At 40.1% G+C, this 14230-nt stretch overlaps 1 protein-coding gene across 1 annotated transcript in view; it reads right to left on the bottom strand.

Annotated features, from left to right (window-relative positions):
- The window catches only part of HECW1 (HECT, C2 and WW domain containing E3 ubiquitin protein ligase 1), a 321373-nt gene that overhangs the window by 143910 nt on the left and 163233 nt on the right, over positions 1-14230 (bottom strand). The window contains exon 6 of the mRNA XM_006148902.3: positions 12943-13112. Within this exon, the coding sequence (XP_006148964.1) occupies positions 12943-13112 (170 nt within the window). The remainder of the gene's footprint in view (positions 1-12942; positions 13113-14230) is intronic.

Here is a 14230-nt window from a genome sequence, read left to right as displayed (position 1 = left end):
CCCTAAAACAAAAAACTCTCAAAAAAAAAAAAAAAAAAAGAGGCTGCCTGGAATCATTTAGCTAACACTAATGAAAGTTATTGTAGATGGACTGTGCTTAGTGCTTCCTCTGTAAAAGTTTCCCAAGGAGGAGAGATAGCAGGAAAGAAGCAAATAGAGCATGTAAATTGTGGCTACTTTTCCATAGAACCTTTCAATTCAGGTGACACTATTTATTGAGTCTGGGTGTAGAAGATCTACCTTTCTAGATAGGATGTAGCTTTACTCTGTCCTAGGAAGTGTCAGAGATGAGTTAATGTTTCCTCTAGATAAAGTTAGGTCAAGATTTACTTGTGGCTTGACAGAATGGGAAGGAATATCTGTGTGTTAAAATATGTAATATATATATATATAATTGTATATTACACATAAAATATAAATGTACATATTATACACACACAGGATAATAATTTATAAACTATAATCATTCACTAAGGCATCAAATTAATAATAAAGGCATATAGAAGAGATATATAAAGTATAGTTGTTACATATATTTTTTAGAGATATAGGTTCCACATTTTTCATATACTTTGGATATATTATTATGAAAAGCTTTTTGAAGGCTTGGATAGAGAATGTGTATAATGGTTATGTCTTAGGAAATAAAAGTTTAAAATTAATTAAAAGGAAATAAGAAATATAGAGAAATTAATAATTTTAAAGAATTGAATTGATAAACATCTTGCCACCAGATCACCTTACAAGTAAATTTTTCTAGAACTTATTGGAATAAGTAATACCTATCTTTGATATAAACTGAATAAGAATTAAAAAAAGAAATTAAAGACACATTACTAACATAGTTGTAAAATTCCTAAACAGAATTAGCTGCAAATCAAATCCAGCATCTGTATGAAAAATTTCAAAATATATCTCCCAAGCTGAGGGCTATTCCTATGACCACTCCTCTGAGATCAGGAGACCTTCCTCGGTTCTTCCTAATGTTCTTCTAGAAGGTGTCCTAACTTTTGACACCCACTTTATGTACTAATTTCATTTTGTTTTTTACTTAAAAATTTCCCTGGTTTCATGTTTCTCTGTATTTAAATATATCTTATTTTGCTGTAGCTTACAGAAGACTTACAAATGGCCAAGAGCCATATGAAAAAATGTTTAAAGTCTCTCGTCATAAGGGAAATGCAAATTAAAACTACAATGAGGTATTATTTAACTCCAGTCAGAATGGCTAGATCAAAAAATAAAGAATGATAAATGTTGGCGAGACTGCGGTGAAAAGGGAACTTTCTTACACTGTAAATTAATCCAATCTCTGTGGAAAACAATATGGAGATTTTTTCATAACCTACAAGTAGAACTTCCATATGACCTAGCAATCCCACTTCTTGATATTTATCTGAAGGATAAGAAAACAATCGGAAAGACATCTGTACATCTGTGTTTATTTCAGCATTATTTATAATTGCTAAAACATGGAACCAACCTAAGTGACCAAAAACTAATGATCGGGTTGAAAAACTGTGGCATATATATACTATGGAATGTTACACAGCTGTAAGAAACAATGAGAGCCTATCATTTGACTCAAAATGGATAAGTATAGAAGATTTAATGTTGAAAGGAGTGAGCCAGACTTTGAAAGATACACATTGTATATCCCCACTCAATCTGTACTGAGTGCCTGCACTTTATAGCAGATGTTGAGAGATCTGAAGATGTGATGGTGGAGAGAATGGGTGTGGATGCTACAGACCGTAAGGGAGGAAAATGGTTAGTAGAGAGCGGTGTTTGCAAAAACTAGTAGGGATGTAAATATTTGAAAAGGTATCTGTTAGGAATCCAGGTATAGCAGGTTGCTCTATGGCCTCAGATTTGGCACTTGTGTACTCACAGGAAAACTAGTCACTAGTGCCCCACATCTAAAGACCTTGGTCAGACATTAGGGCCAGGCACCGTCCTCTTTTCTGTACCACCAGGTGGCCCATTAAGTAAGAAAATGTTCAATTGCCCCTTTCCCTTCCCCTATCCAATGATGGGGCCACTTTCTTGGAGAGATAGGGTGAGGGGATCCACAGGACCCTCCCATGACTTCATTCTCCTCAAGAGTGACAGGGAAGGGGAAGAACAAAAGAATAGGTTATGTCTTTTTTTTTCTTTTTCCTCTCCAAGAATCTCAAATGATTTCTGGTGGATTGGGCATGTTGGGGTTGGGGTGGTGGTGGATTTAAACTGAAGATTAGACTTGACTGGATTATGTATAGCTAAAAGTGACCAGAAATTTATAGGGTATACCTGAGATATCATTAAGAGACCCTGGAGATGGCTAAATGCCGTGACTACAAAAAAATGAAAGCTATTGTGATATTACCCCGCTGAATTGGGGCTGCTCAATTAAGCAGACATTTATGTATCTAATCTATCTGTCATCTATATTGGTCTATCTATCTATCTATGATCTGCACCTATCTATCTACCTGTTATTTGCATATGTATATTTGTGATAAATACATGAAATATTTCCTTCTATTCAGATATTCTCTGTATATTAGCTGGGCTTGAAAACTTATTAGTAAATCCATCAGTACGGATTTACTATTCTACTGCTGCCCATTATCTGTGGACTATCAAGTATTCCCTTTCAATCACTCTGTAAATCGCCAGACCTATGCACTATTACCTCTTATGTCTCTCTCACAAATATACTAAGCCACTAATGATTCCTTGAAGAGCAATACTCTCTCAGTAAACAATGGAGGTAGTTAATGGCCTGAATGTTTGCCATAAACTTTTATAAGATAGGTAATATCTTCCTTGCCCCGTTTTGAAAGTAAAAAAAAAAAAAAAATCCTACGAAATGGGAGAGATTAGAGAATTAATCATGGTATTACCCTCTTAAAAAAAAGAGGGATTCCCCCAAAGGAATTGCAGTCAGCGTCTAGCTCAAATGGAATTTCTGCTAGATGAGTCTTAAAAAAAAAGAGGGATTCCCCCAAGGGAATTGCAGTCAGGGTCTAGCTCAAATGGAATTTCTGCTAGATGAGTAAGGGAATAGGACTCATAGGATTTAACCATTTCTGTGAGTTAGTCTTAACTGGCTATTTATTTTTCAGTTTTAGAAATAAATGTGGGAAGTTGTGTAGCTATGCCCAAAACAACTGCACACCACCTCTGAACTTCCGTAGGTTTTGTTCCACCTACCTGTTTTGCCATTGTTGATTCTTGTCTATCTTGGTCTATAGATCTACTTTTGGCTCTGTCCTTACCTGGTTCCTGTTCTTCTTAAACCTGTATGCTTGGAAACCTACTTAATCTGCTCTTCCCTGACTCTAGCCCATCTTGGATTTTCTTTTTTCTTTTTTCTTTTTTTTATGATTTTGCCATAGGGCATGTGCACTCATCAGAGACAGAGCAGCAAAATGAAAAAACACTCCAAGGGGATGGACACGCTGCAATCCCTTCTCCTCCATTCTCCTCTTGGGATTTTAGGCATGCAGATGCATGATCCCTGTGTGATTTTTCAGGCCACTCGGTCCTGGACTTGAACCATGGTGAATCCAGCATCTTAACCACCAGGCACCTGCTGGCCCCACATGTTTGATTGTTGCTGTCAATTTAATGGGATGTCATTTCTAGTCTTAACAAATGTCATCCACTTGCAACTCTGATTTGTAGTGTTTGCCAATTACCTTGGTGTAAATATTTCCACCATGGCTGATTTAATTAAATGTAAAGCTGGGAGGAGATGCTCCCAAGTGACTCCTATGAGCCCACATGCACCGGCTCCAGTGCACTTCTGACCCCATGGATGGGGGTGTGTCAAACCAAGCTTCACCAGCTCACACCATTCACTACAAATTAGGAATGGGTTTGAGAGAGATGTTCCTTGGTCAGGCATGGGTTTTACTGCTGCCATCAAGACTGCTACTTCTTCTCCCTCATTTCCTCAGAGGTTAGAACATGATGCTAACAGACAAGTATGAGAACTATTAGTGAATGTAATCTGTGCTTCTGAGTCCTCTGTTCAGCACAGAGCCTCAGCTATCACTGTGAACAGGAAGCAGTGCCTCTGGGTCCCCCCATCCCATGGGCACCGGAAGAGTGTTCTTCATGTGTTTATGTTGGTGTCTGATTCACGAGTTCCTCCTCTGTAAGGCCTCCACAGTTGATCTGAACAATTTAGGAAAAACCCTGATTTTGTACTTAGATGATGGCTCTCAATATTGGGGAACTTAAAAAATCTTTTAAAAAACTATAGTCCTGAGGAAATAGTACCGTTGGATAGGGCTTCTCACACTCACCACCAGCACCAAGTTCACATTTCAGAGAATGCTTTTCTTCCATAAACTTGTTTTGTGCTTATGACACTATGTTTATTTTACATAGCGCAGGTCAAAAGTGCAATTTAATTTCTGATTAAATTATCCCCTAGTGTGTAATCAGTCAGGACTGAAGTTAACAATCTATTTTAAATGAATCAGAGTTTGTTTAAAACCCTTTAGGGCTGACTGATTACAGTAATCATTCAGCAATTGCGAGTAGGTCTTAGAGAACATTACATGAGTCTCAGTCAAGCACTATTTATCTCTAGGGGATGGGGCTTTCAGCCTAACCTAGTCTGCTTGTTCTACTTTTCAATGAGGTTTTGGTGACTTCCCTGCCCAATAAGTCTCCATTTTACTCACTCATGATGTTGTTGAGGTGATTAAATGTGATCAGTTTCCACGGGCATACAACTCTGGAAAACCACTTGACAACTAGAAGTATACTCTACATGTTCAGGACCAAGCCTGACCCTTGTGAGTTTGTGCTCTTCTTTGACTATTCAAGTCATCAGGACAGGGGTTTGATTGGCTGTAGGGTGCCATTTTGGTTACTGGCATCTAATGTCATCTCACAGCCAGAATCAGCACCAGAGGATGCCCTGAGCTACCTGGTGTTTGAAGATCCTCTTCCATGCCACAAGCCCTCTTTTAAGTGTGTGGTAGGGGGACACACTGGGGGATGTTGATGGGACTCCGGACATAAAAGGAAGGCATCATGGCTAATTACATCCACATCCGTATGTCTCCATACGTGCTGCCAGCATGGTCTAAGCTTCACTGTCTCCCTGGCTTCTGCACTGCCTCCTGATGTCCTGCCTCCTTCCCTCTGTCCTGGCAGTAGAGTGTGAGATCTTATTTGGTTCACACTTCCCCAGTACTAGTTGTTGATTTTCTCCATTTTAGCCATTTTGGTCGTATACACTGGTATCATGCTGTACATTTTTTTTTTTAAGGTTTTTGCTATAGGACACATGCACTCTCCATAAAGACAAAGATACAGAAAGCAAGAAATCATCCTCCTAGGGGAATGGCCATGCAGCAATCCCTTCTCTATATATCTCTTGGGATCTTGGGCATGCATGTCCATAAGCCTGGCAGGAGTTTTAAACTGCTGGGTCTGGGACTCAAACCACAGTTGACTACATGGAAATCCAGTGATGTAACCATTATGCCATCTGCTGGTCCCTCACGCTGTACTTTTCATTTTCATACCTGGATGACAAAGTCAAGCACCTTCTTACATGTTGATAGACATTTGGCTATCCTAATTTGTGGGGTACCTGTTTAAATAGTTTTTCAATTTTTCTGTTGTTTTCTATTGTTTTTTATTTCTAGAGGTGATGAAAACATCAAAGATGAAGATAAAATATAAACATTCAGATAAACAATAACTAAAATAGTTTTTTTTTTAACTTTTTAGAGGTTTTTGCCATGGGACGTGTATGCTCACTGGAGAGAGAGAGAGAGAGACAGAGACAAAGATAGGGAGAGGGAAAGTGAGAACTCAGTACCCCAGGGAGATGGCTATGCTGCAATCCGCAATCCCTTCTCCTCCATTCTCCTGGGATCTTGGGCACACACATGCACACACTCAGAGTGATTTTCAAGCCCCTGGTTCCAGGACTTGAACCACGGTAGGCCATGTGGAAGTCCAGTGATATAACCACTATGCCATCTGCTGACCCCAAGAGTTAGTTATTCTATAAAATGTATTTACCTCCTGTATATAATAAAATGTGTGTGTGTGTGTGTGTGTATGTGTGTGTGTGTGTGTGTTGAGAGAGATTTAAGAGGAGGATAAAATAGAAGTAGAATTCAGTGAGCTTTCTGATAAGATTGACACATGCTTGTGAACAAGGACATGTGGGAAGTGGCCCTGTCCAAGCCATAGCACAGACAGCCACTCGCTCCCTTTCTATTTCAGTTCGTTCTCAACAAGTGACAGGCACACTGGTATCTGAGAAAGAAACGGATTCATGGACTGAATTTTTTTTTAAAGGTTAATCTTGCATTTTTTTTTTTTTTGAGAGAGATTTTTGCTATAGGTCTTGTGCACTTGCCAGAGAGACAAAGAGACAGAAAGTGAGAAATCACCCCCAAAGGGGGATGGTCATGCTGCAATCCCTTCTGCTTCATTCTCCTCTGGTGATTTTGGGTATGCACTCACACGTGCCTGGCATGAGTTTTTAAACTGCTGAGTCCAGGACTTGAACTGTGGTTGACTGTGTGGGAGTCCAGCAATGTAACCATTACACCATCTGCTGGTCCCTAATCTTGCACTCTTGAAATAAACACAGTTAGTGAAATACTAGCCTTTTTATGTGGCCAAATTTAATTAGCTAATATTTTATTTAGGATATTTCATAGATTTTCATAAAAGAGCTTGGGCTATAAGTTATGTTTCTTATATTAACCTTGTCATATTTTGGTATCAAAGTTTTATTGGTTTCATAAAACATGTTTCTTTTTTTATGGAAGAATCTGTAAGAAATTATCGTTATTTTCTCATTGGATATTTGGGAGGATTCAAGGGTGACAATATCTGGCCTAGTGATTTTTTTGTGGAAATTTTTAAGTTACAGATTCAAATTCCTTTATAGATACAGGACTATGCAGCCTTGCCATGTATTTTTGTGTCAGGTTAGTAAGATATGTTGTTCTAGGAACTTTCAATTTCATCTAAATGTTCAAATTAGTTAGCAAAAATGTGTTTATAGTATTTTACCTTTTCAATATATGTAAGACCATTTATTTTTCACCTTATTAATTTTTGCTGTATGTATTTGTATTTTCTTTTCTTTTTTTCTTTTTCTTTTTTTTTTTAAGAGGTTTTTGCCTTAGGGCACGTGTGTTCTCTGGAGAGACAGAAACAGTGAGGGGGAAAGTGAGAAATCAACTCCCCACACACCAAGGGGATGGCCATGCCATGATCCCTTCTCCTCCACTCTCCTCCCAAGATCTTGGGCATATGTGCATATGTGCCTGGCATGATTTTCAAGGCACTAGGTCCAGGACTTGAACCGTGTGGTAGGCCATGTGGGCATCCAGTGATGTAACTGCTACACCATCTGCTGGTCCCACATCTATTTTCTAATTCATTAAGTTGTCTGCATTTACCTTTTTCATTATACCAGTATACTTACCTTTGTTCTCTTTGTGTTTAATTTGCTGCTAATTTTGTAGCTTATTCATATGAAAACTCAGGTGACTGATTTTCAGTCTTTCCTAATTTAATCGAATCCCACAAATTTAGAGATGACATATATTCACTATTTTTAGTTCAAAATATTGTCTGATTTATGTGGTGATTTCTTTTTTGATGGACTTTTTAAAGGGAGTTTTTAACTTAATTATCAAGAGAGTTGGGCATTTTATAGTTATCTTTTTAGCATTTCTGTCTAGCTTCTTAAGATTAAAAAACAGCATTTAAAATATGTCTCTAATAACTCAGATAACATGGGTCTGTTTCTGTTGTCATTAGTGTCAGATAATTTTAATTATTAAGAACTGACTGAGCTGTCTGAGCTGTCTTGAGGTTTTCTTTTTTCTTAAGAGGTTGCCTTAGCTTGCAAGTGTTTGCTGGAGAGAGAAAGAGACAGACACAGGGAGAGGGAAAGTAAGAAATCACCCCTCAGCGGGATAGCCGCACGGCAATCCCTTCTCCTCTTGGGATCTTGGGCATGCATGCACATGTGCCCAGCGTGATTCTGAAACCACTGGGTCTGGGACTCGAACCACACTAGACCATGTGGTAGTCCAGTGATGTAATTGCTATGCCATCTGCCGATCCCTTGAAGTTTTCTTTTAATGACAGCTCACCCCGATCCGACACCGGAGCAGCTGAGATCCAACTGAGAGCCGGAAGAGTTTGCCAGGGTCTCTTTACCTGTGCAGATCCACAACTTCAACCTTGGTCTCTTCAGCACTGTAGACTGTAGCAAACTGCTCTTTGAACCTCAGCAATTTTCTGCTTACCTCCTTGGCTCTCTTTTAAAATGCAGCTGCAGAAAGCTGGCTCACTTGAAATTCATTTTGGTTGTGGACCTTAACCACCTACGTGCTGGTTGCCTTGACTGTCCTTTGATATTACTACATTTAACAAAATTTTACCCAGTTTTTCATCCCATCAGAGGCTAAGCAGAACTCGACTGCTTCCGTTCTCCATTCTTTCTAATTCATCCCACACATAGCAGTAGGAAGGCTTCTATAAAATTTTAATCAGACCACGATGCTTCCCTACTAAAAATACTTCAATGGAGTCTTACCATGCTTAGAAAAGCATACCTCACCCTGGCTTAAAAGACGCTGGCTCCGGCTTCTCTCTGGCTCTATCTCATTCCCATCCCTTTCCACACATTTGCCATGGTCTAGCACAAGGACTGTTAAGTGTGCCAAGCTCATTACACTCAGACCTTTACACTGTGTCCTCTGTCTGACATGCAAATCTAACCAGGTTGTCACACATCTGGCTTCTCAGTGTGCGTGATGACAACTCAGAAAGGCCTTCCTGGACCAGTGCTATTTAAGGTCGCTTCTCTCAGTCATGCATATCATATAATAATTTGATATTTCCTTCCAGTTACCTATTTCCCACTAACAGTATATTGTTAATTCTAGTTTTTTGGTTTCCCACATTCGACTATAAGTCATATGAGCAAGAGCAAGGCCTGGTCTGCCTAATCTTCTAATCTCATGACCAGATTGACTCAGGCTGATGCGTGCATGGAGATTAATCCCTCAGCTTTCGAAGACAGACGTAGTGCAAAGGAGGAGGTGGACGCCAACAAGCGCCATGGTCCCAGGCTAGCATTTAATATTTGTTCCATCTACTTAATATTTCTGAGATTTTGCTCTTAGGAGTTTCTTGCTTTGATTATAGGGTTAAATATACTCGCTACACAAGTATTCTGAATACGCTAATATAACCCACGACTCTTTGGTTGCTGCTCTTTCTGTTTAACTTCTCTGGGTAACTATAATCATGAAAACTCTTTATATCCATCCAGGAAAGTAAACAGACCTAAAAATCAAAGAGAGTGTTCCTTGGGTGAAAATCATTTCTAAGTATAGTAATAATAAAGAAAAGGAGCTTGATTAATCAACATGGAAGTCTCTTATTTACTTTAGTTTATATTGCATTTAATATGTGTTTTAAAAAATATTATTTAATTTTGTTTATCACTATTATTTTTTAGTTTGACCAGAGAGAGAGAGACAGGGAAAGTGAGAAAGCAAACCTCTGGTCAAGGACTCGAACTGTGGTCAGCACTGTGGTAGTCCAGTGTCCCAACCACCACACCACCTGCTGACCCCAATATATGCTTCTTTTAATTTCTCCTTTCTATCTTAAAATTCTCATAGATTTTTCTAAAATTTAACATATTTTAAAAATTATTAAAAAAGAAATTTCTAGTTTGAACTTACCTAAATTTTGAAAGAACATAATACTTTAATGTAATATTAGCCAAAGAAGTAAATTTAGCATTTAAAGTACGTAGTAGAAGATATTTTTATTCTTTGGTACGGGTGACTTAAATGATTTCTCACTGAAAAGCTTTCGTACATTAGTCAGTAAATACAGCAGGCAGGATAGTTTGGTTTTCGCTCACCTTGCACAGAAATTTAGACTTTCATGAATCTTGTAGGAATAGGAAATCACTTCTTCACTCACAGAGGTGCAAGTGAGTCAGAAGCCAACTTTAGTTTTCAACGTAAGAAGTAAGGGAACTAGGGCCAGAGGGTGAGTAGTGGTTGATGCACTCCCACAAGGCTGACCACAGTTCTAGTCCTGGACCTGGAGGCTTGAACACCATGCCACGTGTGTGTGCATGTGTGCCCAAAATCCCAAGAGGAGAATGGAGCAGAAGGAATTTGGGCATGGCCAATACCCATGGAGGGTGATTTCTCACTTTCCCTCTCTTTGTCTCTCTGTCTCTCCAGTGAGCACACATGACCTATGGCAAAAACCAAAGACCAAAAAAAGAGAATCGTGCTAAATGTGTGTACCTGGGATAAACTCTGCCCAATCACCATCACTTGTTTGTAGATATCACAAGTTCCAATCACGTGACACTTTTGGACATGGCCTTAAGTGTTTGCGGGATGCTTTCGTACCTCACCGCCACTTGTTTGTAGATATCATAAGTTCCAATCACGTGACACTTTTGGACAGGGCCTTAAGTGTTTGCGGGATGCTTTCGTACCTTTGCACACGCTGCTCCTTCTGCTTGGGAGCCCCCCTCATCACATTCCCCAAAGAGCATCTTGTTCTGCCTAGAGCCATTCAGGTAGCACATCCTCTGTGAAGTCTGCTCTTAGGCTTATGGTGTAGTCTCCTTTGTATTCTGTAGGATTATGTTCACCGCTTAAGGAGAATGTTTATTTCATCATATTGTCTCTTCCTAACAGGAGGAGATTACCTACAAATCATCTTTGTGTCTTTCCAATGGCTTCTGTTTCTACTACAGAGTAGATATTAAAACAGCATATCTTTTCATTTTTCTTCTTTTGGTGTGTGTGTAGTGTATTTTAGACAGGACCTCACGGTGTCTTGATCCTCTTGCCTCAGCCTTCTGAATAGCTCAGACTACAGGTGTGCATCATTGCATCTAACTTTTTAGGTTGAGATGGGAATCAAACCTGGGTCTTCCATGTGGCCTCAGCCTGCCCTGTAGCAGTGTCCAGCGCATGCTACCATGGCTGGGCCTTTCAATCAACATTTTATAAATGAAGGAGGAGGAGAATCATGATAACATTGAGTATCTGATATAAGCTAGGATGTGTACTTCTTAATTTATGCTCAACCACCTATGATCAAAACTAGTCAGTTTCAGACTCTGAAGGCAGATTACCTAGTCCAAATTTTGTTTTTTTGGAGAAATTACTTTTCTGTGTCTTGATTTCTTTACCTTTATATAAGGAGAATAGTGCATACCTCGTAGGGTTGTTATGAGGATTAAATGAGTTGATTCTGTAAAATATTGAGAGCACTGTTTGATATAGGAAGCCCTATATAAGCCCATGTGATATAATTCTATTATTAATAGGTTCCAGGAACTGGAAATACCAAGGTGAATTTGATGTGATTTCCTTTCTTGACTTCAACTTAAGAAGAAAACCAAGGTGCCAATGCAAGAATGGGCACACTGTGGTGGTGTGTAAAGAAGCACTTTCCTCCTAAGGCCTGGGGTGGGAGAATCAGGGAGGACCCCACATGGGAAGTGGAATCTGAGCTGAGGCTTGATGGATGAATGAGAGTTGTTAGGTGGATTAGTTGGGGGTGTATGTTTTAGACAGATAAAAACATAGAATATATGCAAAGACATGACCATGTGAAGCATGAAGGGCATTTGCAGGACGCAGCTTCAGAGAGTGGCCTTAGCACAAGGTAGGAGGTGAAAGGCAATGAAGAGTGACAAAATACATGCGAGCACTATAAATGGACGTGTTCAATGCCAGTGCTCAACTGCCTTCTTCCCTGCCCTCTCCACCAGAGGCAGCTTAGTGAAGCACTAGGTTTTCTCAACCAGATGAGGTCAGGTGGCCAGTAACAGTGTTTGCTACTTACGCATTTTCTTCCAGGCTGAAAAACTCAAAGCCTCACAAGAAAAAAGCGTCTCTAGCTCTTATGCTTCCTTCTGCCTAGAACTTGGGGCCTGAGGCTTTAAGACAAGAGGCTGAGGCCATCTGCCATGGATGGTGCAGTGGGCAGATCTGGAGAGCTGGGATTCAGGTGGCTTACTCAGCAGCCATAATGCCAGAACCACCTCTCTCTGGACTTCTGTGAAGTCTGGCCAGATCTTCGCTCGCTGAAAGCCAGATCTCTAACTGACATCAGAGTAAGCAAAGCCTGATCCTAGAAGGCCTGACCACTGCAGAGAAGCCATGACTCTGACATTTTGGCAGTGAGAACTGCAGTAGAATTTGGAGGTTGAAAGTACAACTTTGCAGTCACACAGACCTTGGTTCAAGCCCCAGTGACCAGCATTTTAATTTGACAAGTCAGTTGTCTTCTGTCTGAGCCTCATCAGGGAGATACGTGACGAGACATGTGATGAGTAACTCTAAGCGTAGCATACTGGGCACCAAGGAGGAGGCTGAGAGCTGAGGACTGGTGAGAGTTCGCCAGTACCCTGCCAGAGCAAAACCAATCTTAACCAAAGATTTGGAAATAACCTCAGGGCTTACTGATTTATCCATCCTAGGACACTGATTGTTTTAGAATTTCTGAAACTACTGCAGAGGGCCATAATTAAAATTTGGTATTCTTGCTTAGGGATCACCAGCATGGGAAGAACTGTGGAGAAATTTCAATGCTCAGCTCGAAAGGCTCATCTTCCTTCTCTCTCCTGAAGGGAAGACAGAAAGGCTGCCCTGCTGGCAGGCACAGGTTCTAAATCAAAACAAAAGGCTACTGTGTGTAGCTGGAATGGCGTTTCCTCCTACCGTCTGGAGGGACTCGATCAAGTTTCCGAAGAGTTGCAACCCTGGAGAACATGGCTCCCTTCTAAGCTAAGAGAGCCATGGATTTCCTGGCAGTGTTTAGGCTCTGTGGGAGGAAGGGAAGCACAGGGGCTGGTTCTGAGTCAGCCATCTTGCTCTCTCAGGTCTGCACACTCACCTCAGCCTGCCAGACGGGGTTCACAGTGTTGCCTACGATCTTGGACCTCCTCTCCTGCCCGTGGTGCGGGAGGGCAGGGAAGATGCTGTGCTTCCCAGGCTGGATGGAGATCTTCAGATAAGGGTCCGGGTTGAAAAACATCCCTTTCTTCAACCCCATGGCCTGGAAATCTATAAAATAAAGGGTATTGTCATTTAAATATGTTTTCATATGCCTAAAGATCACATCAGGACTTATACAAGAAGAAGAGCTTATCTGAAACATGGAAAAATACTTTTGATCTTTCGACTCTCTTCCTCCTCGTCACAAATACTGACTGAGATGTCTACAGAACTCACTGTAGGAACATTTACTGGCACCTATGAAGTTATGTTTTGGTGAGAAATTCTTGTAATAAACCAATCCAGCAGGTATCATGGTCATTATACTTTTCATAAGAGAACCACTGGCCTTTTATTATACTGGATTTCTGGAAAAATTCATGCAGGTTAAGATAAGAGTTTGGGGTGAGGGGTTACCTCAAGAAAGGTGCATAGACATAGAGGGAAGAAATCTGACTTAGGAAATTTGGTGAGTTGAGATTTAAAATTCCTCTGCACAATGAACATATAAGAAAAATACAGGCTGAGATCCATCCAATGGCCTAGTTGTTAAGAGAGCTGGATCCCAAGTGGCTGACCATGGTTCAAATCCTGGCTCCAGCAGCTTGAAAAACATGCTGGTCATATGTATATATATGCCCTAAATCCCAACAAGATGGAGAAATGAAGAAGGGATTGTGGTGTGACCATGCCCCATTGAGGGGCTCTTTTTTCCCCTCTGGCAATAAAAACATATTTTTTTAAAAAAAGAAACAGGGACTGTAGTTTTACAATAAATGTAGACCAAAATGTAAAAGGAGAGAGAGAATTAGGAGAAATAAAGAAAAGGGAGAAAGTTAAAAGAGCGAAGAGCCACGGAGAGGAGACAGAAGAAGTGTGGTCTCTGTGGAGCTACGAGCATGTTGGTGAGGGAAGTTGTGAGAACCATGCTGTTCGGGAGGATGAAGCTTTGAAAACTAACTGTTCAGTTAGTCAGAGATGTCTGGTCACGTAGTTTCACACTGCACAAAATGAGAGAGAGAGAGAGAGAGAGAGAGAGAGAGAGAGAGAACACAAGATTGCTTGTGACAATGGTTTATAGTTGTTCTGGGATGATTTGAAATCACTTTACCTATTGAAAATATATGTATGATGACAAGAAATATTATCTTTGAACAGTTTTACTACCAAAGTATTTTCTTTTCTTT

Source organism: Tupaia chinensis, unplaced genomic scaffold (genome assembly GCF_000334495.1).
Source record: "Tupaia chinensis unplaced genomic scaffold, TupChi_1.0 Scaffold000249_1, whole genome shotgun sequence".
Taxonomy (NCBI): domain Eukaryota; kingdom Metazoa; phylum Chordata; class Mammalia; order Scandentia; family Tupaiidae; genus Tupaia; species Tupaia belangeri.
This window is presented reverse-complemented; position numbering and strand designations above follow the sequence as displayed.